At 47.3% G+C, this 24,416-nt stretch overlaps 10 protein-coding genes across 10 annotated transcripts; 4 read left to right on the top strand and 6 right to left on the bottom strand.

The window, feature by feature from the left end:
* The first annotated feature begins 39 nt into the window (after positions 1–39).
* CNC05820 (tRNA-intron endonuclease, putative) lies at positions 40–2,232 on the top strand. The gene is made up of 5 exons (XM_569802.2): positions 40–398; positions 496–1,444; positions 1,542–1,683; positions 1,799–1,939; positions 2,029–2,232. Exons 1-5 carry the CDS (start codon positions 62–64, stop codon positions 2,059–2,061), a joined length of 1,602 nt encoding a protein of 533 aa, XP_569802.1. The 5' UTR covers positions 40–61; the 3' UTR covers positions 2,062–2,232.
* A 357-nt stretch (positions 2,233–2,589) lies between these two features.
* On the bottom strand, positions 2,590–7,004 carry CNC05810 (shuttle craft like transcriptional regulator, putative). Its single transcript, XM_024656864.1, has 7 exons — positions 5,432–7,004; positions 5,088–5,383; positions 4,525–5,041; positions 4,125–4,474; positions 3,846–4,068; positions 3,078–3,798; positions 2,590–3,025 (listed from the first exon to the last, which is right to left on the bottom strand). The coding sequence occupies exons 1-7, from the start codon at positions 6,773–6,775 to the stop codon at positions 2,805–2,807; spliced, it is 3,672 nt and encodes a 1,223-aa protein (XP_024512589.1). The 5' UTR covers positions 6,776–7,004; the 3' UTR covers positions 2,590–2,804.
* A 197-nt stretch (positions 7,005–7,201) lies between these two features.
* On the bottom strand, positions 7,202–10,185 carry CNC05800 (protein kinase regulator, putative). Its single transcript, XM_570032.2, has 12 exons — positions 9,916–10,185; positions 9,696–9,857; positions 9,569–9,628; positions 9,315–9,517; positions 8,710–9,262; positions 8,572–8,663; positions 8,208–8,524; positions 8,120–8,158; positions 7,953–8,062; positions 7,685–7,901; positions 7,617–7,625; positions 7,202–7,561 (listed from the first exon to the last, which is right to left on the bottom strand). Exons 1-12 carry the CDS (start codon positions 10,040–10,042, stop codon positions 7,348–7,350), a joined length of 2,103 nt encoding a protein of 700 aa, XP_570032.1. The 5' UTR covers positions 10,043–10,185; the 3' UTR covers positions 7,202–7,347.
* Positions 10,186–10,387: 202 nt separating this feature from the next.
* On the bottom strand, positions 10,388–12,645 carry CNC05790 (conserved hypothetical protein). The gene is made up of 10 exons (XM_569800.2): positions 12,242–12,645; positions 11,933–12,184; positions 11,854–11,874; positions 11,619–11,793; positions 11,283–11,556; positions 11,123–11,230; positions 10,994–11,071; positions 10,936–10,940; positions 10,668–10,881; positions 10,388–10,614 (listed from the first exon to the last, which is right to left on the bottom strand). Exons 1-10 carry the CDS (start codon positions 12,399–12,401, stop codon positions 10,420–10,422), a joined length of 1,482 nt encoding a protein of 493 aa, XP_569800.1. The 5' UTR covers positions 12,402–12,645; the 3' UTR covers positions 10,388–10,419.
* Positions 12,646–12,676: 31 nt separating this feature from the next.
* On the top strand, positions 12,677–14,260 carry CNC05780 (expressed protein). The gene is made up of 6 exons (XM_570027.2): positions 12,677–13,002; positions 13,053–13,200; positions 13,250–13,357; positions 13,410–13,788; positions 13,844–13,889; positions 13,939–14,260. The coding sequence occupies exons 1-6, from the start codon at positions 12,697–12,699 to the stop codon at positions 14,242–14,244; spliced, it is 1,293 nt and encodes a 430-aa protein (XP_570027.1). The 5' UTR covers positions 12,677–12,696; the 3' UTR covers positions 14,245–14,260.
* CNC05770 (expressed protein) lies at positions 13,914–15,268 on the bottom strand. The gene is made up of 2 exons (XM_569798.2): positions 14,974–15,268; positions 13,914–14,908 (listed from the first exon to the last, which is right to left on the bottom strand). The coding sequence occupies exons 1-2, from the start codon at positions 15,221–15,223 to the stop codon at positions 14,280–14,282; spliced, it is 879 nt and encodes a 292-aa protein (XP_569798.1). The 5' UTR covers positions 15,224–15,268; the 3' UTR covers positions 13,914–14,279.
* A 250-nt stretch (positions 15,269–15,518) lies between these two features.
* Positions 15,519–17,997, bottom strand: CNC05760 (carboxypeptidase D, putative). The gene is made up of 7 exons (XM_569796.2): positions 17,512–17,997; positions 17,171–17,453; positions 16,891–17,117; positions 16,522–16,832; positions 16,174–16,447; positions 15,940–16,127; positions 15,519–15,878 (listed from the first exon to the last, which is right to left on the bottom strand). The coding sequence occupies exons 1-7, from the start codon at positions 17,765–17,767 to the stop codon at positions 15,756–15,758; spliced, it is 1,662 nt and encodes a 553-aa protein (XP_569796.1). The 5' UTR covers positions 17,768–17,997; the 3' UTR covers positions 15,519–15,755.
* Positions 17,998–18,555: 558 nt separating this feature from the next.
* Positions 18,556–19,569, top strand: CNC05755 (hypothetical protein). Its single transcript, XM_024658458.1, has 4 exons — positions 18,556–18,719; positions 18,782–18,890; positions 18,952–19,236; positions 19,289–19,569. Exons 1-4 carry the CDS (start codon positions 18,595–18,597, stop codon positions 19,466–19,468), a joined length of 699 nt encoding a protein of 232 aa, XP_024514314.1. The 5' UTR covers positions 18,556–18,594; the 3' UTR covers positions 19,469–19,569.
* A 179-nt stretch (positions 19,570–19,748) lies between these two features.
* Positions 19,749–22,146, top strand: CNC05750 (expressed protein). The gene is made up of 7 exons (XM_569794.2): positions 19,749–20,195; positions 20,255–20,599; positions 20,646–20,836; positions 20,888–21,172; positions 21,227–21,473; positions 21,528–21,732; positions 21,791–22,146. The coding sequence occupies exons 1-7, from the start codon at positions 19,962–19,964 to the stop codon at positions 21,913–21,915; spliced, it is 1,632 nt and encodes a 543-aa protein (XP_569794.1). The 5' UTR covers positions 19,749–19,961; the 3' UTR covers positions 21,916–22,146.
* On the bottom strand, positions 22,039–24,336 carry CNC05740 (Cell division control protein 23, putative). Its single transcript, XM_569792.2, has 7 exons — positions 24,223–24,336; positions 23,817–24,174; positions 23,505–23,771; positions 23,272–23,455; positions 23,045–23,224; positions 22,834–22,998; positions 22,039–22,781 (listed from the first exon to the last, which is right to left on the bottom strand). Exons 1-7 carry the CDS (start codon positions 24,324–24,326, stop codon positions 22,159–22,161), a joined length of 1,881 nt encoding a protein of 626 aa, XP_569792.1. The 5' UTR covers positions 24,327–24,336; the 3' UTR covers positions 22,039–22,158.
* Between the last annotated feature and the right edge of the window lie 80 nt (positions 24,337–24,416).

Raw genomic sequence — 24,416 nt, 5'->3', positions numbered from 1 at the left:
TTTGCAGCAAAAGTTGGATATCGTCTTTTGGAAATATATTCATCTCGTTTCCTTGTACGCCATGGCCCAACAGCAACCGCAGTTGAAACTTCCACCGAGGGCCCGATACGCAGCCAATAACCGTAAATACGGCACACCTCTGCCTATCCTATTCCCCTCTTCCTCCTCCGCATCTTCCAAATCCATCCTCACATCTTTCCTTCCGTCTCTATCCTCTGCTAGAGTTGAAATCCAGCATATCACAGGCGAATATGATCCAACTACAGGAAGTGTATGGATAACAGACCCGAAAATGATGGATTTGGCTTTTCAAAAAGGTTTCTTTGGGAAAGGTAGCCTGAGTAGGAGTGAACCGAGTTGGCGGTCGAGGAGGATTGGATTGTTGAAAGGTGGTGATAGTAAGCTCTATTCATTTCCTTTGGTCCAACCTAGGATTAAATCAGATTGGAAGGAGGGATAAAGACTAACCAGGAGTTTTGCTTGTTCAATATGCAGCTCTAGCGGCAGAGCAAATGCGCGAGAAGAGGCGATTAGAGCGTAAGCAATTCAAGATTGATAGGGCGCAAGCAATGCTGGATGCGGCCAAAAAGGCGGAAGCCATCGTAGCGGCTGCAAAATCTCAACCGGAACCGAAAGCGCAATCTCAACTTCAACCTGGTGATAACGAAGGGGACGATGTAGAAGATGGCGAAGGAGAAGGGGACGAAGCAGACGTCTCGCTCGTGGTCACTCCCGATAATGAGGTCGACTTGGAGGGAGAAGCGGAAACACAATCACAATTACCAGCCGGGGGAGAAGCATTGGCCAGCCAAAGCCAAATCGAGATTGATCCACTCAGCTTGACGCCGCAGACGTTCCTTGTCCGACCGACAAGGCCGGATGCGAATCGGAATAGGGGGAGAAATGCTTTTCGTCGGCGACCCCCTCAATCTCAGGCTCAAGCTCAGGTTCAGGACAATACTGATACATCTGTGGCCACTCCCGCCGTTGTTACCGCACCCTCGACCGAACAAACTACCCAAGCCCCCGCCGACGCTGACGTCGATATGGAAGCCGAAGAGGACCTATTTGACGAATCCCTCGTTGAAGAGATGGAATATCTCCAACTCTCCATCGAAGAATCCCTCTTCCTCTCCCTAGCCATCGGGGTGCTTCGTGTGTACGATCCTTCCACTGGCATGTACCTCACCCCGACATCGAACTCTGCGGATGCAGGCGAGCTATTGAAATTGCTCCTCCCTAGGCCCTCACCGTCTTCACCTCTTTCTGCCCAATTGTCTGTCTCTGAGGGTAAAGGAGCACCGTTATTGCCGGATAACCCTGCACTAGTTAGTTATGCGGTGTACCACCATTTCAGAAGTCTGGGCTGGGTTGTGAAGGATGGCATCAAGTTCTGTGTAGATTGGCTTTTGTACCGCCGAGGACCAGTGTTTTCCCATTCTGCGTGAGTTGTCTCAGATTCTTTCAGATAAAAAAAGTTGGAAGCTGATTTATTCTGATCGGTACACCTCTTTGGGTAATCGCATATATCTATGATTTAGTTTCGCGTGCGTTATCATCCCTGTGTATGCTGATACGCATGACCAAGCGGTTTCACCGTATGGGGGGGAGGATTGGTATGAAGAAAAGATGAGTTGGAAGTGGATGAACACCGTTATCAGGGTGAATGCGCTCGTACAAAAGGTATGTTTCTCTGTTTTCACGTCTCCCTCCATCCACCATTCATACCTCTCCTCACCGTCCAATACATTGCATTTTGAAAAAAAGCTAATCTGATCACCACTCTAAAAACAAATAGAACGTCATCGCAGTTTATATCACTATACCGCCTATTTCTTCCTTCCCATCCAACTTGAAGTTAGCGGATGGCACCCTCGATCCAAAGAAGAATGATCTCAAGAGTCTGTTAAAGAGCTATACCATTCGAGAAGTAGCGCTTGTACGTTTTTTCTTCTTCCTCCCCGTCCTGTTAGCTCGTGTATGATATTTCCCATGGATTGAGCTGACGATGTCTCTTGTCTTATGTAGACGAGGTTTGGAGCTACAAGACGACGTGATTAGAATGACATGTATAATCCAATGACGACGAGTTTCTGATCATTCTGTGTTGAGCTTGGCCAAATATCCAGTAATGAAGTCCCTAAAGTCGGCCCTTCGTCACGAAACCAGTGTCTTGTTTCTTGTTGAACAATGCCTTTGAAGGCAATAAGCGGAAGCCAGAGTAGTAGTTTGCCCTTTTGTCCTGCCATCCTATTCCCTTACACACTGACGACCCATGCCCATGCTTTACAGTAATGTACAATCTGCATATGCATACATAATAGTAATGAAATTTCCTTCAATGTCTTGGTTGTTTCATTCACATTTATTCAATATCAGACGTCTACGTCCTAGTCATCGATACCGCCATCCTTAGACTGCTTTTGATCATCGTTTTGAACGGTCATTTCTTGTTCTAAAACTGACCTTAGCTAACTAGTCAGGCCTTAACTTTTTATATTTGAAACGGGCTATTAGGAATATATATTATTAGTACAGAATCTACAGAAATGCCAGAAACGCGTGATAAAGTGGTAAAAAGTGCATGCCTAGAGAGTATTTGAGTGGGCGTAAAGACATGTCTTCAGCCAATTTCAACTAAAAGATCAGGAGGTTTATATAATGCATGCATGTTACTGTTGGAGGATGCACGGGCCCGAGAGCATGTTGACCATACAAGATTGAGAAATTATCATGAGTTTTAACCGAGTAATATGGAAATGAAAAACACATAGAATGGGGCAGGTCGGGGTAATAAGAGCCCGCTAACGCGACGTTTTGCCCCAAGCACTTGGCATGGTAGTCACTAAGCGTGGCTGGGGAGTAGAAGATGGTTGAACGACGCTGCTGAGGAGAGGCTTTGGGATACGTGTGTCGATACGGCGGCGAATTTGAACAGATCGATTGGGCTCCTGATCGATTAGCTCGCGAGTCAGGCGGTAATGGTCTGCAAGAGCCATGACGAATGTCCTCTTGGCCGCTGGCACTAAAAGAGATATGTCAGCAATAAAATTGAAGGAGGTAAAAGGTTAACTCACTGTGAGGAAGAATCATCATCTGCCTTGGTCCTTTAAAGAATTCTTCAAATGTGGTCTCCACCATTTTGACAAATTTGTGGTTTCCAACCGCAAAGAGTTTCAGCTCATCTTCATAAACTTCCTGGTTCCTCTCCCCTGGCTTTATGCCCAAAGCATCGGCCAATCGCGCATTACGTTGACGCACCGAACATTCCGAATTGCACTTGAGCTGATCAAGTTCTCGGCTCCTCGGGTTGGCTTTGGATGCGCCACATGAAGTGCGGCTTTGGAGGTGGCCGCAAGCACAAGTCTGGGTAATAATAGCTTGACATGGATCATTTTCCGGGCACTTCGCTGGGGCATGGCACGTCGCTGTACAAGGATGCTTGCAAATTGACTTGGGTTTGCCACAAACTTGATTACAGGAATCGCACTCTCCAGGTCGATGACACAGCTTCTGGCATTTGTGGAAACCACAAGAGAGAAGTTCGCCGCAAGGTTGACCACAGGAAACGCGGTCCTGGGAACATCGTACATTCTTGACAGCAGGATCCTTACCACATGCACATGGTTTAACAGTGAGGTAGGGACAAGGAGGGCATTCCTCCTCTTCATGACATTGATGGGGTATTTTTGGATGACCACAAGCAAATGCGGGTCGAGCACAAGGGAAAGCACAGTTGATCTTGGTGCCACATGCAACAGGAGGATAGACGACTGTTCGACCGCAATGGCAAACCAGCTAGGAAGAAAGTCAGTTGATCCCTTTATTTCCACATTATCACATACCTCATCGTAGGAAGCCTGAAGACATCGACCACAAGGACCCTTGTGATCAGGTTTGGGACATGAGTGTCGACCACAGCTCAGAGTCTTGCCACATATAAGCTGGCATTTATGCAGATCATCATCAGGGTATATGTCGTTATCTTCGTTACGCTGTTTTTTGTTTCGGAACTTGACTTGTTCCCAGAGAGGACAACATAATCGACCACATTCGTGACGACCGCAGCTTCAAGCAAGAGTCAACTAAAGCTTTACATGATCAATGATAATAAATCAACTTACTTTCTCAACGCTTTACAGACTCTTTCACAAGTTACGTCACCGAGCCCATTTGCCATTCTTTCCCTCAAAACGTCACAAGGCACCAAGATTTGACTCTGCCCACATCGGCATGACCTAACAATTTCTTCGTGACACGGCGGGCATTCACCAGAATGACAATTATTTGGACAGGGGTGGCCACATGGTCGCACCTTGGGACATCGTTTCGCACATGTTGGGATGGGCGCGAGGCAGTCTGGTCGAGGGAACCCAGGAAGTGATGAGAGAGGAGTAGCTCCACAGGGACAGTGGGTCACGATTGATGGAGAGAGAGGACAAGGGTAAGGTGTAACTGCGTGCGGATGACAAGTCTATCGTCAAGTTAGCTCAGAGCTTGAACGAGTTGGTAAGATTGGCTCACCTCATGACACATGTGAATACCACAGTCATACAGCTGCTCGCATGGCTTTCCACAATTAAACCTCCCTTCCCATGTCTCTTCTATTCCTTCATCTATCAACCGCGCGCAAAGCTTTCCCTGTGATCTATTCCATCCGCATTCCACCTCTTTCTCTTCTTCACCACAGTAACACTTCACGACCTCCTTCTCCATACATGGCTGACAAGGCCCATAGTGGCACAGTTCGGGGCAAATATGATCCTTATGACCACATCCAAGAGGTTTGCCACAGGTATCGTCGCAGACAGGAGACAATGCAGCATTATTTGATGTAGCGGAAGAGCACTTGACAGTGATTGGAATGCTGTGAGAAGGGCACGGTACAATAAGTGCGATATTGCAAGGAGGACATGGACCAGGATGACATGGCAACGGACATGGATGCGCGCATTTTTGCCTTGTACGACCGCAAGAATCACCACAAGAATGAGGGGCGGAAAGTGAAGTTGCAGGGTGTGACAATCGACCGCAGAAGCAGCTGCATTATTGTCAGCACAGATCACATCCTATCAGTACGGACTCACCGATAATCTTTGGGGGCCTCCGAGCGTCTCTTCTGGCAACCTGGACATCTCCATACAACTTCTTCTGGTTCTTTCAAACCACCACGCACCCTTTCATCTTCTTCTTGCAAACTTCTTTCTGCCCAGTCCTTGACACATTCAAGATGGAAGGGTGTGTAGCAAGCTGAATAATGCGATGCTGCTGAAGTTGAGCCAGTGATAGGATTTGGAACGAGAGTGGCGGAGTTTACCTCCGGTGGTCTATCAGGGGGGAGGCAACACCATATAGCTTGCGAAGGAGTGATAGAATTAAAGCACTACTTCTGGTCAAAAATGAATCAAGTGTTGCATAATGAGCAACTTACAATAGGACATTCAACGAATGGGCGATTTCTGAGGCCCTTGGTCAACCTTGCCACCAGATCATCTGATTCCTGCGCCGCCTTCTTCCGTTGTTTCTGTTCAGCTCTTACAACGCCTTGAGCAGGTTCATCCAGCTTCCCAGGCTTCAATGTCCTTCCATCCTTGGGATTCATGGAGGTGAGTTTTGTGGATTGCTCAAATGCTGTCCTTCTGCTGACAGACGTGGATCCAGTTTGCCGCGCGACGATATCGGACTTCTCCTTCTTGGGGGGTTTCTTCCTACTTCTCTTCTCCTTAGAACCTTCTGCAAAAGCTTCTTCCCGAGAAGGCAGAGGATTCTCATCAAGCTCCGATGCTAGCAATGCAGCACCTGGGACGAATGCAGGCGCAGAAGGATCCATGGGTGCAATTTGCTGTAATTGTGGAATCTTGACAGCTTTTAGAGTACGTTGCATTTCAACAGAAGGAGCAGCACGAGTACGTGATTGAAGGTCGGGAAGAGGTCGGGAATTCGGCGTACGACCTTTCCCTCGGGAGGAATTTGGCGTCACGCTTTCGTCGGTAACAGAAACTCCATCCTGAACCACGCCGTGCTTTTGCCTGCCATTGACTCGAGCATGGGAACGATCATTACCATTCATTCCGTTACAGTTGGCTTGACCGTTGACGCGCACAACCAGCGAAGGTTTGTTGAACCGTTGATTCTGTCGTGGATGCATTCGGGCGACAGGGCCGCCGGGAATTGGCACATTGCTTGGGCCAGGCGGAACGTTCGATCGTTGGGAGCCCGATTGAGACGATTGCGTGCTTATTATTGATGCTTCATCCTCGCCAACCCAAGGGTTGAGGCTGTAGTCGATACATAACTTCGACGGACCTGGTGCTTCTCTACCTTCGCCGTTTTGAAGCTCCCTCGCCTTCCTGCCGTGTGGTATATCTTCGGACAGCTGCTGAAAATTGGATTCCCCCCCGCTTCCGTTCACATGTTTGCCCTCCTCAGGACCTGAACCACGCCTTCCACTAGATTGAGAAGTTGTCGCGCTTGATCTGGCAATTGGCACAAGTCCATCCCCATCCAACTGTGACTTCTCCCCTTTCGCAGCTGTTCCATCGACAACAATTTCTCGCCCCTTCCCCTTATCTCTCCGACCCTGGCCTCCGTTACGGTGGCTGTGTCCATTATTGCGCCGGTAATGATTCTTTTGATTCAGCAAGAATGCGCCATCGCCCGGTACTGGCCCTGTTTGTGTGGGCGTATGTGCTGTTGTTGCCGCAGGAACCGTTTTGGACATATGGGGAGGAGGCTGACGGGAAGGAGTAGACGATGACTCTGACATTGTTGACATCGGCGCTGTTGAGCTTTCAAGAAAAGAATAAGTTCTCTGCCAAGTGGCGATAGTATCAAGAGATGTCAATTGTAAAGTCGGGGTTTTAACTTTTTTTGCCGTCCGAAGCCCGGTTTTCTAAAAACTTTTGAATTACAAATTAAAGGGATGAATAATCAGTGGGATGCCCACTGGAGAACGAGAAAAAGATACAGAGGTGAAAAGAAAAGTCAGGAGTCAGAAAAACTACAGCTCTGCCTGACAAACTAGCACCAGTCGACTCGCCTTTCGTCGGAACCGCGTACGACAGAGTTATGGGACCAAAATTTCTAGACAGAAGTTGTGACGCAGGAGATTATCAGCTCTTTCTTTTTTTCTTACAAATCGAATGGCAAAATAATTGAACATTCAATGCAAAACGTTATTCCAAATCCCAGAAGGCAGTGAAACATATCAGATCAGTATTGCGAGCGATTACAAACGCAGGTTTACGATAGGGAGGCTAAACCTCCGAAAATGCTCTACATCATCAACCGCTATATACAAAATCGCATTCAGCATGCTCTTTCTTCGACGTTCCCCCAATTCTTCGCTCACTTTTCCCCAACTTCATCTTTGCTTTTATCCTCGTTTGCCTCACCATCAATGGCCCCTTGGTCTAACTTTATGTTTGTAGACTTCGATCCCAAAGACGGCTTGGGTTTAACAGCAGTTTCGGCTTCGCGCATGCCAACTGGAATGGTGATGGAAGTCTTCCCAACAAACCATGCAGGCACCCAGCCTCGCTCACCAGTTTCGTTACGAATTCTATGAGACTCGTCAGTTAATTTCATCGATCAGGGCAATTTGTACAGCTACTCACACATAGCTCCTGTTACCGGCGTATCTGGTCATCATCCGACACACTGCTATCTGGGCTGTGAAACTTACCAATGACAATATTTCTTGTAGACCCTAACCTTCTCTCCCTCTTTCAGAGTCAATTCGTCGTCCCCCTTTGAGTCATAATCCATCAGCACAAACCCAGCATAACTACTTGAGATGATATGAGAGGGTGGAAGAGGAGCTAAACCGGGGTAGGGAGCGATTTGTCCGTCAGGTGAAGGTGAGATGATCGACATAGGTTGACTGAGCTCAAGTAGACATCCTACAGAGCTTATTTAGGTAGTTATACGAGGGCATCGACCAAGCTGCTTACCTGCTGGTACCCAGCCTTGTGTATAGCTATTGGGTATACCTGTCGCATCAGGATCGCGATTGACAATATACCAACCCTTATTTTTAGAACGAATGACATATGTCGACCCACTATTGCCGCGTTTCAGCTCAAGCGACTTTCAAGAAGCCGGCAAAGATGGCACTTACACAGGCACGTCAAACTCATCTTCTCTATCTCGACAATATCTAAAGATAATCAGTTCTGCGATTACGGCGTCATAGTTCGTTAACATACGGGTAGATAGCCACTCCGTATGTCACATCTACCACCGAACCATCGGGATCAACCAGCTGCCCATTTGGCGCGCGCCCTCCGCCGTCTCCATCTCTAAGCCCCGGGCTTGGTAGTTCGGGGAAAGCTGTGCCATTCGGTGTTTGCCCATCTTCCGTACGAGGAATATCAGGTTTGAGGGTGTTGGGTTTCGTTGGGGACAAGGAGGTCTCAGTGGCAGGTTTGATCTTTGGGAGAAGAGTAGCTGTGGTGTTGGGAGGAAGGCCAAGCTTTTGGGCTTGTTTTGTATGGGCGACGTATACGGGTGATTTTATATCTTTCTGAAGGAAGATCAGCTCCTTTCCAATGTTCACAGAAGGTGACTGACAATGTGACGAAGCATGAAGACTGGTTTGTGACCTGTTTCTTTTAGCTTCTGAAACAGTAACAACGGCTTCTCATCGTAACTCAGGCACCGTTCTGCAATAGAGTTAGACAAGCCCCTATTTGTGAGGATTTTGCTCACCCGTAGACTCTCCGGTACTATCGTAACAAATGAATAACGCATATAGCCGCCAATCATCATTAATCTTATATTTTTTCAAAGCTGCAGGCAACACTTTCCAGCAGGGATCCTCTAAAGTCACTCTGAAAGATTTGGCGGCGCTTCTCGCTGCATCCTTTGCTCTCGATCTCTCTCTATCTGATGGGTTTGCGGAATGAGTTGACGGCCCTGGGACAGGGGCCGAAGATGATACAGAAGGATATGACGAGAGTTTGGTGGAAGAGGCGGAGAGGGATTGTGATGACAATGCAGGTGGAGTCATGCTGGGAGAGCTGGAAGTACTGCTGGCGAGATTTGACGATTCCGTGAGGACTCTATTTATTGGTCGACCATCTCTTCTGTCAGCGTTACTTGCTACGGGAGAGTCCACATAATTGTGGTTAGAGGTTGTTGGGGTGAAGCTATCGTGAAAAGTGGCAGAGTTTGATGAAAGAGGTGCGTTGAGGGATGAGGCAAGGGCGGAGGATGCTAAAGAGGCCGGGAAAAGCTGTTCAGGACGCGGTTTTGAGGTGCTCTACGGACATGATCAGAGACTAATCAAGATCATCAGCAACAACTTGACCCACAGGAGCAAGCTCTGCACTGTCACTATCCTTGAAATCTCTCCACTTGTAGCTGTTCGACCTTCCGAGTTCATCCGGCCTTCTTGAGATAGACCCCGCCAGAGTTTCCTCAGTCTCATACTGAACGTGTGGTACAGATATCCCTCTTTCCTCCAAAGCAGCTCTCAACAGATCATGATCTCTTTCTATCAGGGATAGCCTTTCCTCTACGTCACAAGGCATTAGCGGTTGTTCACGTCTGTCATTATATTACCTACGCTGTTGCCGTACGACCTCCAGCAGTCTTCCCGCTTCCAAGCGGTCGCGATCTTCTATTTCTATTTACAGTCGGAAGAATCAGCTCTTCATTGCGCCTTTCTCATCCTTCTCCAAAAAAAGCCATACCTGGTGGTCTCCATTCGTCATCTCCTATTTCTAGCCCTTGCTCCATTTTTAACTCATAGACAGCTCGTAGAAGCATTAGTCGATGACCGACGCTGGACATTCCCATATCTTGAAGAGTTTCATGATCGAGGGCGACCAGGACATCGCCAGCGATTCCATGTTCTACAAGATGGTCCATCAGTTCAAGCACTGTGCTGATAAAGGACGCAATCTAGCTAACCATGTATCGCCGCCTCATATTGTCCAAGCCCAATGCTGGAAAGGTATGATACGACAGCGTCCTCGTCCCACTGCAGTACAGAAACAACTGGTGAAGCCGTTGTAGGGGAGGTGACTGTCGCAGCCATGCCTTGCGTATGTTACTGGAAGCTAAATGTCCGGGCGGCCAGTATAGTTGAGATGGCCAAAACGGCGGTGGACAAGGTTGAAAGCCAAAAAGGATAACTAGCTGTATAAAAGTATTTATTTTGTTATTATGGTGTGGCCCATCTTCTATTATGCTTCACTTTGCGTTCAACTGCCGACGGCGGATTGTTTTCCTGTTTCTCCGGTTCCATCACGCTTCTTCTTTTCGCCACGTATTGCGAGCTGACCAGCAGTTACTCTTTCCTGCTTTCAATGCATCCCAAATTTTGGTATCTAGGTTGCGCTGGATCCATAAAAGGATCAGAATGTTGAATAAAGCAATAAAATACATGCATAAGAACCCGAAAAACCAACCCCCTTAATTAGCGTCTCCAACTGCGCCTGCCCTTTCACCCAGATACAATTTCCTCATTTCGTCTCCAACTTGCACTCTTCTCTTGCCTTCTAAATAAAACATCGCATCATTATACGTGGTAGGGACAACTGTTCTCCCGAGAGGCTGTCGACCCCCCTTTGCCATGGTGAAGAAAAATGTATTGGTTTCCCGTCGAGACTACCACGACACTAGTCAACAAGGCCCCTAACACAAATGTGAATCTGACTCACCCCAGTCTCAACCTCTTCAACCTCAGCTTTCACCATGACATGCACTTTTGCTTCTCCATCTGGTCCCTCGTGTGGCCGGGTTGTGTGCACAATCTTAGAAGACAGTCGAAGCACGGCACCAATGGGTACTGGCAGTCGGAAGGTGATTTGGTCAAGGGCCAAAAATCGCAAAGGACCTTGGGCGAAAAGGGAAGCATTCGTGAAGCAGAGCTCACTATTGCCGATTAGTCGTATTGCACTGCAGCGTATCAATCTTACGGAAACTCACAATGCCTACGAATTATAGTCAGCAACATTATCAAAAGGAAAGCTAGGCGCAAACGAACAAGTCTCATTAAAATGCCACCAAAGACCTTCCCGTGCAAGTTTCTGTCTTGAGGGTGCATAAGCTGAACAGTCTCAATCTGCAATGAAAGATTAATCACTCTCGCCTAAATCACTTGCGATTGACCGACCTTAGTATCTTTCATCTCCACAATCTCTTGTCCGTTGATCTTGCCATCTTTAGCTTCTTGGACCTTGAGCATAAGCTCGTGAAGTTCTTTGGCCTCCTCGGATGATGGCTTAATGTGAAGTTAGATATTAATGTTATTGAAACAATTTACGTCTACTCACTGGGACCTTATCCAAAGCGTTCATGGCGCTAGCCTTTCTTCTTTTCTGATGCTCATCGCCAATGGCCCAGAGAATTTTCTCTTCCTCTGACTCAACAATTAATGGGGGTATTTTCCTTGACTTGTGTGTCTTAGAGTCTCGGCACACCATGGCAAATCGGCCTAGCATCAATGTTTCCCAGTCGACAGTATCGGGACGAGATCCTTCCATTTTAACGACTACCTCCATACTGGAATTACCTGTCCATGTGACAAAGCCGGAGAACTTCAGATCACTGAAGTGCCATTTGTAAATACCTTAGACAAATAACAGGAATAGCTGCTGAGGTCGACTTACCGCACATTGTCCTTGTTCAGTCGCCCGAACATGTCAAGCCTATCCGCACTTGCTGTAGCGAGATAGAGACCAGCCCTCGAAGAGGCATCATGGAATGCAGCGGCAGTGCTGGCTCCGCTTTTGGGAGGTGGAAGACAGTGCCTGTAGGCAACGGCGCCTGCAAGAGAATCGAGGTCTATGTTCAAAGGCGATGTCAGTTTGATGTCTCATCAGTACTCTATGCAGAGTAACTTACGCTCAAGAAGCTTTCCCATCCCTAATATGAATACAATCAGCATTACAGCTTCTACTGTTAAAGGCTGGACAGTACTTACTGAAACCTCCTGAAGTATTCACATAACGATCAAACAAAGCGGCATCGCTGGCCAAAGGCAGATCAAAGCTAGTAAAACTTTCGCTCATATGCCTAGGACCCAGAGGTGCAGCCTCATGCTCATCGCATTGATGATCTGGGGAATCATCTTTGGATGCTTGAGATTCAAGGTCGGGGGAAGAAGACGAGAGCCAAGGAGCCGGGAGAGCGCGCATGAGCAGGGGAGAGGGGTGGTTCCCGCCGGTAGAAGATTCTGACAGAGCAGTCGTTAGCAATCCATGCATGTCTCCTACAACAAGAGAATACTCACTTCCCACAGAAGTAGTCAGGCGATCTATCTCTCGCAGATCATAAAGCTGCTGAATAGGGCTAGACGGTGTCTTACGAGCCGCACTAGAGTTGAACCTCGCCAAGGCGAAGCTCCTTCTAGGTATGCCAGCCCTGAGAATGGTTTTGAATGCTAAGGACATTATGGCTTCTTAGGAGATGACTTGTTTACAGAAAAATATGCCCGTTTCGTTGCCTGCGTTGCCCTTGATATACTAGAGATAAAAATGGAGAAAGCGAAAGAGGTTGTCAGTTCTCAGTCGTATCGGCTCCGTCAAATGCGTCATCGGATAGCCGTCGTTGTACCTAGAAAGCCGGAAGTCGGTTATCTTCGGTACCTCCGGACGTTCTCGACGGAAACACGGGCGGGATTTCTCGTGCGTGAGACTATCGTTCTATTTGGCAACTCATCTCTTCCTCCAGAAGACGGACCTCCGTATGATAATGGAAATAGTCGCCCCAAGGATTGAGATCAGATCAGCTGTTTTTGCCTCGTCAGGCTCTTCCGTCAGCTTCGAGTCGAGTTCCAGAAGCGGAAGGTATCTTATCGATCTAGAAGGTGCGTTACCTAAGGCCGAAAAGTTGGCCCTCGCTTTCAGCGGCCCTGGAGGAGCAGGAGAGCTTGTTGTGAAGATTACTCCTGGACGGATGCTGCGGAAAAGGGGGTGGGAGAGAATCGAGGTCAAGACATGGATTACCAAAAGTGAAAATCAGGATCTGGGTTACACCGCTTATCAACTTCTAGTATGTGAAGCCTTCAATGGCCCATGTTGTATCTAATGCTGTAATAACAGAAGGAAGCTCCTAGTGGAGGGAACAAGCATTTCATTATCATCTTCAGCAATTTTGATACAGCCAACTTCATGTCGTTTATTCCAGACGATACTCCCCTGGGCAACTTAACGTTACCTGGCACTCATCAATCTTGCGCTTTGTATGGCTGTAAGTCATGTAAATGCAATAAAAATATACCTAATTAATCTATTTGAAGTCCCTATTTCACAATGCCAGCAACCTAGTACACCAATAGAGCAACAGCTGCTGGATGGCGTACGTTTTCTGGATGTTCGACTCCGGGTAGTCGACGATCAGCTTTTGAGTGAGTCACCCTTAAATTGTAGAAGGATGGGCGATTGATGAAGGAATCATAGTGTATCATGGTCCTCGCTCCCAACAATCTTCCCTTCCCGTACTTTTAGATGCTCTCCAATCCTTCCTCTCCTCTCATCTTACTGAGACCATCATCCTCTGTCTCAAGGAAGAGTCTCCTCCATTTCATCCATCCTTTTCAGCTCTGGTATACGCCGCTTTCGAAAACCGTCTAGAGAAATTTTGGTTTCTAGAAGAGCGAATACCCAAGCTTGGTGAAGTCAGAGGAAAAGGGATGTTGATGACGAGGTTCAATCGGGATAAAGATACTGAAAATCAATGGCCTAATGGGATGGGTATCCACCCTAGTAGATGGCCGGATTCGAGGATTGGAGGATTTGATTGGAATTGCGGGGAGACACAGGTCAGAACACAAGACTGGTATGTGGTTACCATTTTGTCCAACTCGTCACATTTGTAGATGATGCTGGTTCAGGTACCGTGTCAAGACTTTTCTTCAAATCCCACAAAAATTTCAAGTAGCAAGTGAAATTCATATCATCATTTCATGACATATGCTGATCCTAGTAGATTGTCAGGTATCTTGAGCCGACACTTCAGCCTTCCCCCGCATATAGCCCACCATTCACCCTTTGCTACACTACAGCCTCTTATTTTCCCCTGTCGCTGCCCACAATCATTGCTAAAGGTTTCGGTTGGCCTAATTGGGGCCTAGGGATTGAAGGTATCAACGCTCGTATGTGTAGAGTTCTACTTGAGTGGATGGCAGAAGGTAAAAGGGTAAGAGGATGTGTACCTATGGACTTTTACAGACAGTGTGCTGGAAAGGAAGGCTTAGCAGCGCTGCTAGTTCAAATGAATTCTATGGAATGGTAGGTTACACGTATAATGTACATGTATATATATATATATCACCCCGCATACTGTTTCTCATCATCAGACTCCTCCAATTTCACTCCTACATCGTATCCAGTGACATATCTAAACCACTCTCTTACACCTTGCCAGCAGTTTGCCTCTTCCTGGTCCTTCTCTTCTTTCTCCCAAGCAGAAATGCCAGTGACGATCACCCCAAAATCCCCTTCTTGTTCACCAAATCCACTCCTGCACATCAAGCTCACTTCGTAAATGCTAGAGGTATCAAGCGGAACCCATTTTGGGTCATCTTCTTTGACTTCCTTACCCCTGTAGGTCGCTTTGAAATCGTCCCAAGGGAAATAGAACTTCTGTTCCCCTGGAGTTTTGCCCTGATTATTTTCTTGGGTAAGGATAAAATGTGCCTCATAAATGAGCTTCGCGGAACGTGGGGGAGGAGGTACTTTGGGGTGTTTGGGGATATGACTGGTTGGGGTAGTTTTAATCACAAAGGTAAACTCCATTGGTTTCTCGAACAAGGGGGCATTGGCTTGGGACAATTGAAGAGGGTCAGGAAGAGCAGAAATGACGATGCCTTCGTATTTGATTCGGGGAAGATGAAGCGGGTAAGGACCATACAGAAATGCCTGCGATGCAAACCCAGCTCCTCCCAGTGTCTTGATGTCTATGTGAAATTAAGTCAGCGCACGAATGTTTAGCGTCCAACATGAGACAGAAGTATAGACTTACCAAGATTTCCCCAGAATCTCGCTGCGAGGCTTTTGTCGCCTTTATTGTGTCCCTTCCATATATTTTCATCTCCAAACCCCTCATGTTCAGGAGCATTCTTCACCTGCCCGTAGACGTCAATCTTGACAGGGGCAATGTGCGAAACAGACGACCCGCCGCGCACTCGGTCATCTACAGCTCTCCATTTGTGGAAGTGAAAGGGAGGAAATATGGGATGTTCCCTTGTCTGGCAACCTTGATAATAGCTCATTGTTGGTGGGCCTGTTGATAAGGTTAGAAGGGCTAAAAAGTAGAGCTATCATACTTGCATCCTTGCTGGGCAATTTCTTTGATCGATGGTGATTGGGATGGTTAGTCACCATTGCGGTTCAGATCGACGTCACAACTTCAAAAGCGACTTTCCCACGATTTCCTCGGCCTCACGCATTGTCTTCTTCGTTGTCGTCGGTTGCATCATCGTTGACGTTCGTTCTTTACGTATATAACTGGAGGACGGGTCTTAACTTCGTTAGGGGGGTAACTTCCATGGTGTTCTATTCTCAGCCGACCTTGAACAGGTTGCATTGCACAAAATTTGTTTACAATCATAACTTGGAGGCGTGGACTGACAAAAACGGTATTTCGTTCAGAGACGAACGCCGCCATCTTCCCATTGTTCTAAATTATTATAATACAGGTATCATAGTATCAAACCGGCCACTACTGCAATCAAGCTACAAATACTAATGTTCCATATAACTAAACACAGCAACTACAAAAGGTCATATATATGTACAGCTGACCTAAATCTTGTCCACATGGCCGAGGAGCCATTGCAAATGCCTATAAGCCATTCTAGGCTGGTATTGAGGTTGCATATGACCAGCTTGGAAGGTCTCGACCCACATGAGACCGCGCTCATAATGCTACGTCCAGAAGTTATCCCTTCCTCTTTCAGTCGGGCACAGTAATGAAAAAGGAGCCTACCTGAATGCCCATGGTGGTCTGGGGCCCGGGGAAACCAGGTAGACCGTTAGCCTCATAGATGGCAGACCATTGCGTGTCAATAATGTCAATGTAGACTTCCTCATATGGGGCGGACTGGAATCCAAGCTGGCCGTTCCAAGTCATATTTTGAATGGAAAGAAGAGTACCATTGGTAATGATGGCCATATCTGAGATTCTGTCAGTACAGTATCGTGAGATCAAATTAAGCCGCACCATAATCCCCATTCGAAACCAGTACTCTGTTTGTGGCCTCGATTACCTGCGGCAAGACCTTTTGTATAGGATCCGCCGAAAGGTCGCCTTGCCACTCCGGTCCAGCGTAACCTCCTACATATACCGGGTCTGGGGAACACTTGGCCCAGTCAATGTTTTGAGGTGCGTGCATAGCAGCTTTGACGTCGGACCTGTTTAAGTAGACAGGTCCGGGAGCGTAGTTAAATCCAGTGGGCATTCCAAGAACATCCCATAGCAAGGGACACATACTGTTCTATTGTGCATGGCAGTGATCAGTCCTGAACCGAAAAGAAGGGACAATTTACAAAGCAGATGAGTTTGACTTACAACCTCATAGACGTTGAAACATGGGTTCACTTGAATCTCCAGGTACATCACACCATCAAATAGATCGCACATGAGACTGGCGTTGTCGCTTCTGTTAAAAAGCATAGGTGGTTGTTTTTCAGGTGGGGGGAATTGAAGGTATTTGTCAATATAATCCTTGAAACCACAACTCTCGTGATACTGCTTCAGCTCGGCCATAACAGTGGCGTTGAAATTGAACATATTGGAGTTGGCTTCGACAAGAGGGTAGGTTGTCATTTGTCGCTGCACTACATCAAATTCGCCGATGACGGGGTCGTATATGAGAGCCCCTAATCTTACGATCAGCCCGACCCTGTTCATTGTTCCTCACGATTGATCGTCGCTCACCAGAAAGATTGTAATAGGTCGTATTTTGCTCATCCAGCATGGCGGCGCTGATATAAGGCACGTATCTCCCAGCGTACGATTCACCGGAAACAAATATCTTGTAGTTACTGATACCGAAGACGTCTTGGAAGTTCTTGAACCATTTGATAAAGTCCTGTGCAGTCTCTTCTTGTGTGGTGGCTTTGGGGGTACCCGTAGAGAAGCCAGTGCCTATAGGTTGCTCCACCCTAAGCGCTTTCGATTAGTCTCCCGCGAAATCAGGTGGGCCTGGGATACATACCAAAGCATGTTGGTCAGGTTCACCCACGAGTATGGATTGAGAGCAGGTTGTAGAGTACCAGACTTCCAAGTCCAAAGGCCGTTCTCCTGTAACCATCCACCAAGAGAGCTGCAGCCAGGTCCACCATTGAGCCAGATTGTGATGTCTTCAGAAGGTTCACCGAGCTTGGGCTGGAAGACAAAGAATAGGGCTTCAGACTGGTTGCTGTAATCGATGGGTATGAGGCCACTATATATTTCTCCCAAGTCATAGGGGATATCTGGAAGGGATTCAATGAAGAATTCTATTTTAATAGTGGTTAGCGACAAGTGAGCATGTGGTGATAGAAGTCAGTCACCGACCTGATGTCTTGTTGTTGTAAAACTTTCTATCTGACGAATCTCTTGCAAAAAGCTGATTGTGGCCTAGGGTTCCTCTTTCCACGAGTCCCTTTCTAGCCTCCTTCTGTGCAGCCAATGCAGAGGGCTTTCGACTGATTAGTGCGCTGAAGTCTGGTGCATTGTCGACAATTGAACCACTGGTTAAGGCTAGTAGGGCGACCGATATCAGTTTATACCACATCTCTACGAAGGGAGCATTGAGGAATTGAGTAGCCATTTAGGGGCTACATTATATATACGTTAGTCAAGCGGGCTTATGGCGATGCAGCCCGAAGAAGGGGGTGGTGATGGGAAAGAATCCAGTGATAGTTTTGGATCGTGGAGAAGGAAGGAGAGCAAGAAGAAACGGAGATGTGCCTGCATCTTCATCCCCGGTATGCCGAAGATGCATGACGCAAGGTGTGATGGCGCAATAGGTTATGGTTGATAAACGGGAAGTGGAAAGCGCTAAAACATCGTGGTAGTGGAAGGTAAAAAGGTATAATAAGAGTGGTTGTTGACGTCGTCGTAACTCCATTCTTGCTTGTTCCTGAATCGTCATCCCTTCGTTCTCCGCCGTCCAAGCTTCGAATTCCGATCAGCAAACGGTAGCAGACAGGGGCGGATAAGGTTTTATTGCTTCTGGCATGTAACAACAGGCTGCTCAACACATAATAGAGTCTCATACAACAGATGACAAAGGAAAAAAAATGAGGGAATGGGGAGACAGAGCGACATGGGCTTCTATCATTTGGGTTTTCTTCGTTCGGCATGTTTGCGGCAGGTTTGCTTTGTTCCTTGCTTTGAGTTGGTGCGTAACAAACATAGATCGGGACACCTATACCCTCAAGGGTAAGTAGTCTAAGGGCACACGGCCCACACAACGGCAGGTGACAGGAAAGAAATGAATGAAGAAAAAATAAAAAATAATTACATCTCGGACATCGCCGAAGGGACATCTCCAGGCTCCAGCCAAGCAAGCAAGCTGCCAGCCGCCAACTTACCTTCATTTGATTAGCGGGAATGAAGGGATCACCAATTTGCACCTTCTCCCCATAATCCATTATGAGCTGCGCAGACGATCTCACAACAGACGATCTGACAGGGAGCGTCACTACTGAAGTACTGGAGCGAGCGTCTGCTGGCGAAGGGGCAACGACTAACCTTTGGAGTCATATTGACCGGGACAAGTGAGTTTACTATTGCTTGAACCTGAGGTGCGAGCATCAACGGCTTATATAGGCGACCCAAGCGTTACAGGCTTGAACCTTGAGAATCCATCTTCGGCTCCTTCTGTCATCAAAACGTGGGATGATAGGCTGGATCAGGAGCAATATGTGGAATCTGGCGTAGACGACGATGTGAGCGGCGTCCCGATAAGATGACGAATGCGAGAAATTGTTGCTAATCGATTTGAGTTAGCTGATCATTCACATTCCATTCGTGACTTCTGTCCGCCTGCGAACACTTTGCATACTGCCCCCGGCACCTGACCACCCACACAGATCAACCCGTCTTCGTCTCTATGCTAATCAGCCTCACTGTCCGGACTTTGGTGACTTAGAATTGATGACACCTATAATGGACATCGATACCTCTCAACCGCCTGCTGGCATAAGAAGGCTTCCTGATGGGAGAAGAGACGTTGAAGAGTGGCCTCTAAAAGTGCAAAAACTGGCGAATGTTTTTAGTGTAACTCTGTTATTTGTAAGCATCACGCATTTCTGCGGACTTGCATTGGGAACCTAACATCGCGCAGACCGAAGCATCCACGTCTCAACGCTCGCAAGTGTACTTTATTGGCTTAAAGGGAGTGCCCCCCAAGCACACAATGGATATGTCAAAGCTGGGCACGGTACCCACAGAAAAGTCGGCCGATCAGTCTGTAGATGGAGTGGCGCAAAAGCAAACCAATCATAACACCACAACAACGCGATAGAAGATGATTAGCTATGTACTCTATCACTGTATCACTTGTACTTGTATTATGCTGTCCGGTAAATATCTAATCATGTATGCATATGCGGCATCTATTCGCGTAGTTAGGTAAGATGGGCGAAACTTTATCTGCATCGCATTCGTTGAGGATATTCAATGGTCTGGGCTTTGGGTTCATGAGTGTCTTGGGGGGCTTGGGACGCGTCGCGCAGTACTGGTTGTGAGCGCTGATGAATGAGCAAGGAAAGCGACAACAATCGAACTGCGTGACAAGCCGACAAGGCTTGTCGTTTTCGTTCTTTCCAATTCCAACACTGCTTGTCCATACAACAATTCCTAACTATAACTATATATCTCAATAGCTCGTCTAGTCCTTCTTTTCTACATTTCTTAGCGTACCGATCACAAAACACAGTTGCCGGCCGACCGTGCTCACTCTCGCCTAACTTCAAATTCAACACACTCTTTGACGTTCGTGCGACTGTCTCATAATCATGTCCTACTCAAAAGGCAAAGAGCGATTTACCGTCACCGATTACCTGTATGACCATGGAGAAAGGGATATAGAGACGGCCTACGGGTGTAGCTACGCCGGAAGCAGCCCACAAGCATTAAGTTCCGCAGCAGCGGCTACGGTGGCCGCCAGTGCGAGCACCAGTGCGGCGTCACCAAACTACCGACCAGTAGAGAAAGAAAAGCGAGGAGCGCTAAAGCTTCACGGACCTATGGTGAGTCAATTTCCCCTTCGATCTCGCAGTGATCGCAACTAAGGTCCTTTGCTCTGTAGCCATCACCGTCAGACTTCTATCTCCCTTCCACACACAACCCTCTCTCAACATACTCCTCTATACCCTACTCTTTCTCATCCCAGACGCAATACGGCGAGGATATGGTTCAATCTACTTCAGATGAAGGTATGCTTCAATCATCACCTGTAACTTCTCGTTCGCCAGGCATGCAGATGCAATTTTCACCTCGGTCACAAACAATAATGGGTGATCACTTTGGAGAACAAGGAAATAGGGTATCGATGACCACAGATATTTCCGAGAAGAGAGGTAGTACGTCAGAGGGTAAGGATAAGGACTGGCCCGTCCCAGCGCCAATAGCCAAGAAGAAGTGGTGGGATAGAGTAAGCTATTATCCGTAGGCTTGGACACTTTTCTGATGATCAGTAGATCTTCCCGTCCACATTATACACGAGGTTGCTTTTGGCGGTTATCATCTTCGAGACGGTCGTCGACCTTTGCATCGAGGGCAATATCTTATACCGGTTCAATGAAGAAGTGAAATCGAATAGTTCAACCGAGGTCGAACTCGAGAACAAGCGCCGTTTGCCAATCTATCTGATCATTTTTGGTCTTGCCCAGTAAGTTTGAATCGAGTCAAGGTATATAACCTAGTGACTAATTAATTATAGCTTATGGCAGTTTGTCCTCACTGTCGTCGCTATTCGCACCAAAAACTCTATCCAAGTCTTTGCCGTCACAATCTTCAACTTCGCTTTCCTTGGATATGCTGTCATTCAGATTTTTGAGCTTCGCAAAATCTTGGGGAGCAACCTCGCTGATGGACTTACTGGCGGAACCAGTACAACATTGATGACAATTCCGCTCAACATCTTGACTGCATTGATAATTGTGATCATTGGAGCTTCGTGTTTGGCTTTACTGGCACTCTCTGTGCTGCTAAGACGAGAATTCGGGTGAGATCAAGTTCCTTTCGGAACCGAGTTGCACGATACTGACGGTTTTGGCAGCTGGCAACGATACCGGTTCCTCGGCGCAGATCTCATGATACGGGAATACTTCTTTAAATTCCAGGTCTTTGAGTGTATCTGCTATTTTAGCGCCTTTTTCTGTGCTGGGTTTGGCATCCAGTTTATCTGGCTGGTTCTTAATCCGACGGATGCGGAATACATCGTTACATGGGTTGCATTCCCTCTTTTAATTATATTCCTCGTTATCGGTCGGTTTGCAGCCAAGTATGAAAACATGTACTTCATGGTGCGTTCAACCAATGGAATATGCTGCGACTTGAGCGTTGACCTTTCCTTTTAGGCTGCATTCATGGTTGGACTTTGGGGAGGATGTGCCTACTTCATTTTCAAACTCGTTCGCATCTGGCAACAAGTCTCAACAACTTATGTCAACCTCGAAAAGTCCCTAACGATTTTCGATATATTTAGTCTGGTATTACTCGCCGCTTGTGGGGTATGGGGTGTGATGGTCTGGATCAATTTTGGAAAGGGATTGAAGCAGGCTTGTGAGTATCTCGATCCACCTCGCCATTATGCAACGGCTGACAAGAGGTTCTGATGAAGTGCTGGCCAAGCCTCGTGCGAAAATGTTTGGAGGAGTGTTGGGTTTCTGGTCAAATGATAGCGAGGCTTCTGAAGAAAAGGGACAGGAAATGACCTTGGCGCAGCGAAGGATCAGTATCGACTAAAGACATCGGCGTTCAAACGGAGAGCAGGCTCTCGACTGAATTTGTAACTATTTGTTCTTTTATTTTGGGTTTAGGAAGTGATGTCTCCTTGTGGGGCCAGCTCAATGTCTGCTGGCACGAGAGAGCTCAAACGAATGGCCTTGATTGGTCATTGTTGTGATAATCTATAGTCATTACTATGCAGCATACCGTTTATATCATAATTAATGCTCTCGTTATTCGTAAATGGCGTGTATGAATAAGTTATATGGCCGCCACCGTCCTCATTTCGTATACCCTCAGACTTCTCAACAGCTCTTCTGCTCTATCCCTTTGCGGCGCATTTGTCTGAGCCAGCCTCTCCATATACTGCGCCGCGAGGGCTAAGTCAGCCTCTTTCAATGCCTCTGCACCATCCATAGTTTCGTCCCCATCCCCGTTTGTCCTATCTAACCTTTTGCCTTCCCTCGCTTCCCTCTGTTGAAGCTGTATAACACCTCTCATCTCCCACTCTGCTACTGCCAAATAACTTCCAGCCATTTCTGCCACCTCCAATCCACTCTTCTCGCCTAGTGCTACTACTTTTCGGTGATACCCGACCGCCTTGTCTATCTCATCCAACGTTGTGTGCAAAGAAGCCAATTTGAGGAGGATGGTCATTGTTTGGACCCGATCGGCTCCCAGGAGAGCGCGGGTGTGCGCAAGGATGGCGTCAGGAAGGCGGTGGAGATTTTCGTATACAGTCGCGAGAGCGGTCCACATTCGACAGTCATACGGACGGAGGGATGTTGCTTGATTATAGTACTCAATGGCGTACATAGGCATATCAAGTAATTCGTATGCTTGGCCAAGACCATACCATGCTCGATAGTCTTTTGCGTTGACATCTTAACCACATGAGATAAGCGGCAGAACTTCACAAACGCGGGAGCGACGTACCAATAGCTTTCCGGTAAGCTTCGATAGCGGCGTGTGAGTTTTTGAGTTCAACAAATTCATGCCCCATCAGAGTCCAAGCGGGGAGATATTCTCGGTTGAGCATGAGAGAGCGTTTAAAATAGGTGATTGCCTTGGTATGATCAGATCTTGATGAATAGTAGTTACCTATCGCTTGTCAGTGGCATCTTCACAGTATGACAATGAGCCTTACCAATTAAGCAGCACACTTCAGCTCTATTCCTATCTATCTCTGCGTACTCATGCGCCAGCTTTCCAAGCTTGGCCTGCTTGTTCATCACATACAGCATATTGGAGTAAATGTCAACTTCTTCCATTCTGAATGGATCCAAATGTTGAACAGCATCGAATTCTTCTTCGGCGGTTTCAAAATCTGCATTATATTAACGAACAATCAAATGTGGAAAAGGAGCCACTCGCCTCGCATATGGTAATACACCAGTGCGCGTTGAGCTTTAAGGTGTACGCTGGAAGGGAAAATTTCCAGTAGCTCCTTAATCATGTTCATGACGAGGTCCGTAGCAGTGTGAAGGTCCAGCATGCAATTAATAGCGAAAAAGGTAAGCATTGGTGTCGAGGGTAGCTCCTCTTTTAGCGAAATAAACTGCAGCATAATGAGCTGCGCCCTTTGCGACCTTCCGTAGCCAACCTACCATGTCCGCTGAGGATACCAGTTGCGCCATCTGGCTCCATGCACTCCAGTTATAGGGTTTGAGCCTTACACTGTCCATAAAACATTTAATCGCTGTAGGGCGTCTATCCAGACGCATATAACATAGTCCACGAAGATAGATCAGGTAAGGGTCGCTCTCTTTTTTGAGCTCTGATAAAAGAGCAGAGAGGGCAGGGTAGAAAGCAAGACGTTCTTCTTTGGTATCGAGGAAATGTGGCAGTGATTCTTGTGCTTTTCTATCCGCAGACTAGGAATTTTTAGCGATTTAGTTTATTATGACAATGGAACTCACGAGATACATTGAGTAATATCTCAAGAATTTCGCACGACTTCCCTGGGCGTCCCTCAGAACCCATGCTACCCGGTCGTATTCCTTCAGATCAAAATATCCCCTAGCCAACTGAAACTCGTCCTCCTCAATAACATTCTCTTCCTCCTCGATTTCTATACCGTGCATTGTACGTCCGCGGCTCGGTCCTGCTTGAGCGAAAGCGCCCGGACCCGGAGAGGGTAGGAAGTCTCCTATGGATGGACGGGCGTGACCTGGCGGTGAGCGTGGCGGTAACGAAGAAATTTGGGGTGGTGGGCTGAATACTAAGTTCGATGTAGACCGATATTCTTTCGGTAAGGACATGAGCAGTTCAGAAGCCCTGTAAGTTTTGGTCAGTTGTCGAGCAACCTATGGGGCAAATACATACCACTTTGCAGCGACCATAAGACCCCTATCCCTGAGCTCTCTTATGGCCTTTCTTAAATCGTTCGCCATCTTTATCTTGGCATCTGGGGGTATGTCTGCCGGCATTTTGTTTCGTACGCGCTTTATTGAAATACATCCCAAAAGGAAAGAGTTAAACGAGCACATAGTGACCGACCGGTGGGCCGAATTGGCACA

Source organism: Cryptococcus neoformans (genome assembly GCF_000091045.1).
Source record: "Cryptococcus neoformans var. neoformans JEC21 chromosome 3 sequence".
Classification (NCBI taxonomy): domain Eukaryota; kingdom Fungi; phylum Basidiomycota; class Tremellomycetes; order Tremellales; family Cryptococcaceae; genus Cryptococcus; species Cryptococcus deneoformans.
The sequence above is the reverse complement of the archived record's forward strand: the minus strand, read 5'-3'. Positions and strand labels throughout refer to the sequence as shown.

Excerpts from the sequence above, each read along its gene's own strand:
- CNC05760 (XM_569796.2), bottom strand. The coding sequence starts at position 17,767 with ATGGCTACTCAATTCCTCAATGCTCCCTTCGTAGAGATGTGGTATAAA. Across the intron at positions 16,833-16,890 it reads GACCTATTACAATCTTTCTG|GGGCTCTCATATACGACCCC; the intron begins GTGAGCGACGAT and ends TCGTAAGATTAG. Across the intron at positions 16,128-16,173 it reads GGTTTCGAATGGGGATTATG|ATATGGCCATCATTACCAAT; the intron begins GTGCGGCTTAAT and ends ACAGAATCTCAG.
- CNC05770 (XM_569798.2), bottom strand. The coding sequence starts at position 15,223 with ATGAGCTATTATCAAGGTTGCCAGACAAGGGAACATCCCATATTTCCT. Across the intron at positions 14,909-14,973 it reads GAGATTCTGGGGAAATCTTG|ACATCAAGACACTGGGAGGA; the intron begins GTAAGTCTATAC and ends AATTTCACATAG.
- CNC05780 (XM_570027.2), top strand. The coding sequence starts at position 12,697 with ATGATAATGGAAATAGTCGCCCCAAGGATTGAGATCAGATCAGCTGTT. Across the intron at positions 13,201-13,249 it reads ATCTTGCGCTTTGTATGGCT|TCCCTATTTCACAATGCCAG; the intron begins GTAAGTCATGTA and ends ATCTATTTGAAG. Across the intron at positions 13,789-13,843 it reads CAGGTCAGAACACAAGACTG|GTACCGTGTCAAGACTTTTC; the intron begins GTATGTGGTTAC and ends ATGCTGGTTCAG.
- CNC05800 (XM_570032.2), bottom strand. The coding sequence starts at position 10,042 with ATGGCTGCGACAGTCACCTCCCCTACAACGGCTTCACCAGTTGTTTCT. Across the intron at positions 9,263-9,314 it reads ACAGTGCAGAGCTTGCTCCT|AGCACCTCAAAACCGCGTCC; the intron begins GTGGGTCAAGTT and ends TCATGTCCGTAG. Across the intron at positions 8,159-8,207 it reads TACGGAGTGGCTATCTACCC|ATATTGTCGAGATAGAGAAG; the intron begins GTATGTTAACGA and ends GATTATCTTTAG.
- CNC05750 (XM_569794.2), top strand. The coding sequence starts at position 19,962 with ATGTCCTACTCAAAAGGCAAAGAGCGATTTACCGTCACCGATTACCTG. Across the intron at positions 20,196-20,254 it reads TAAAGCTTCACGGACCTATG|CCATCACCGTCAGACTTCTA; the intron begins GTGAGTCAATTT and ends TTTGCTCTGTAG. Across the intron at positions 20,837-20,887 it reads ATCATTTTTGGTCTTGCCCA|CTTATGGCAGTTTGTCCTCA; the intron begins GTAAGTTTGAAT and ends AATTAATTATAG.
- CNC05820 (XM_569802.2), top strand. The coding sequence starts at position 62 with ATGGCCCAACAGCAACCGCAGTTGAAACTTCCACCGAGGGCCCGATAC. Across the intron at positions 1,684-1,798 it reads TGAATGCGCTCGTACAAAAG|AACGTCATCGCAGTTTATAT; the intron begins GTATGTTTCTCT and ends AAAAACAAATAG. Across the intron at positions 1,940-2,028 it reads CCATTCGAGAAGTAGCGCTT|ACGAGGTTTGGAGCTACAAG; the intron begins GTACGTTTTTTC and ends TGTCTTATGTAG.
- CNC05755 (XM_024658458.1), top strand. The coding sequence starts at position 18,595 with ATGAGCTGCGCAGACGATCTCACAACAGACGATCTGACAGGGAGCGTC. Across the intron at positions 18,720-18,781 it reads AGTCATATTGACCGGGACAA|CGTTACAGGCTTGAACCTTG; the intron begins GTGAGTTTACTA and ends AGGCGACCCAAG. Across the intron at positions 18,891-18,951 it reads AATCTGGCGTAGACGACGAT|CTGATCATTCACATTCCATT; the intron begins GTGAGCGGCGTC and ends GATTTGAGTTAG.
- CNC05810 (XM_024656864.1), bottom strand. The coding sequence starts at position 6,775 with ATGTCAACAATGTCAGAGTCATCGTCTACTCCTTCCCGTCAGCCTCCT. Across the intron at positions 5,384-5,431 it reads CATTCGTTGAATGTCCTATT|TGCTTTAATTCTATCACTCC; the intron begins GTAAGTTGCTCA and ends GACCAGAAGTAG. Across the intron at positions 4,475-4,524 it reads GTATTCACATGTGTCATGAG|ACTTGTCATCCGCACGCAGT; the intron begins GTGAGCCAATCT and ends ACTTGACGATAG.
- CNC05790 (XM_569800.2), bottom strand. The coding sequence starts at position 12,401 with ATGTCCTTAGCATTCAAAACCATTCTCAGGGCTGGCATACCTAGAAGG. Across the intron at positions 11,875-11,932 it reads GAATACTTCAGGAGGTTTCA|GGATGGGAAAGCTTCTTGAG; the intron begins GTAAGTACTGTC and ends TATTCATATTAG. Across the intron at positions 11,794-11,853 it reads GATGGGAAAGCTTCTTGAGC|ACCTCGATTCTCTTGCAGGC; the intron begins GTAAGTTACTCT and ends CTTTGAACATAG.
- CNC05740 (XM_569792.2), bottom strand. The coding sequence starts at position 24,326 with ATGCCGGCAGACATACCCCCAGATGCCAAGATAAAGATGGCGAACGAT. Across the intron at positions 24,175-24,222 it reads CTTATGGTCGCTGCAAAGTG|GGCTTCTGAACTGCTCATGT; the intron begins GTATGTATTTGC and ends CAAAACTTACAG. Across the intron at positions 23,772-23,816 it reads GATATTACTCAATGTATCTC|TCTGCGGATAGAAAAGCACA; the intron begins GTGAGTTCCATT and ends AAAAATTCCTAG.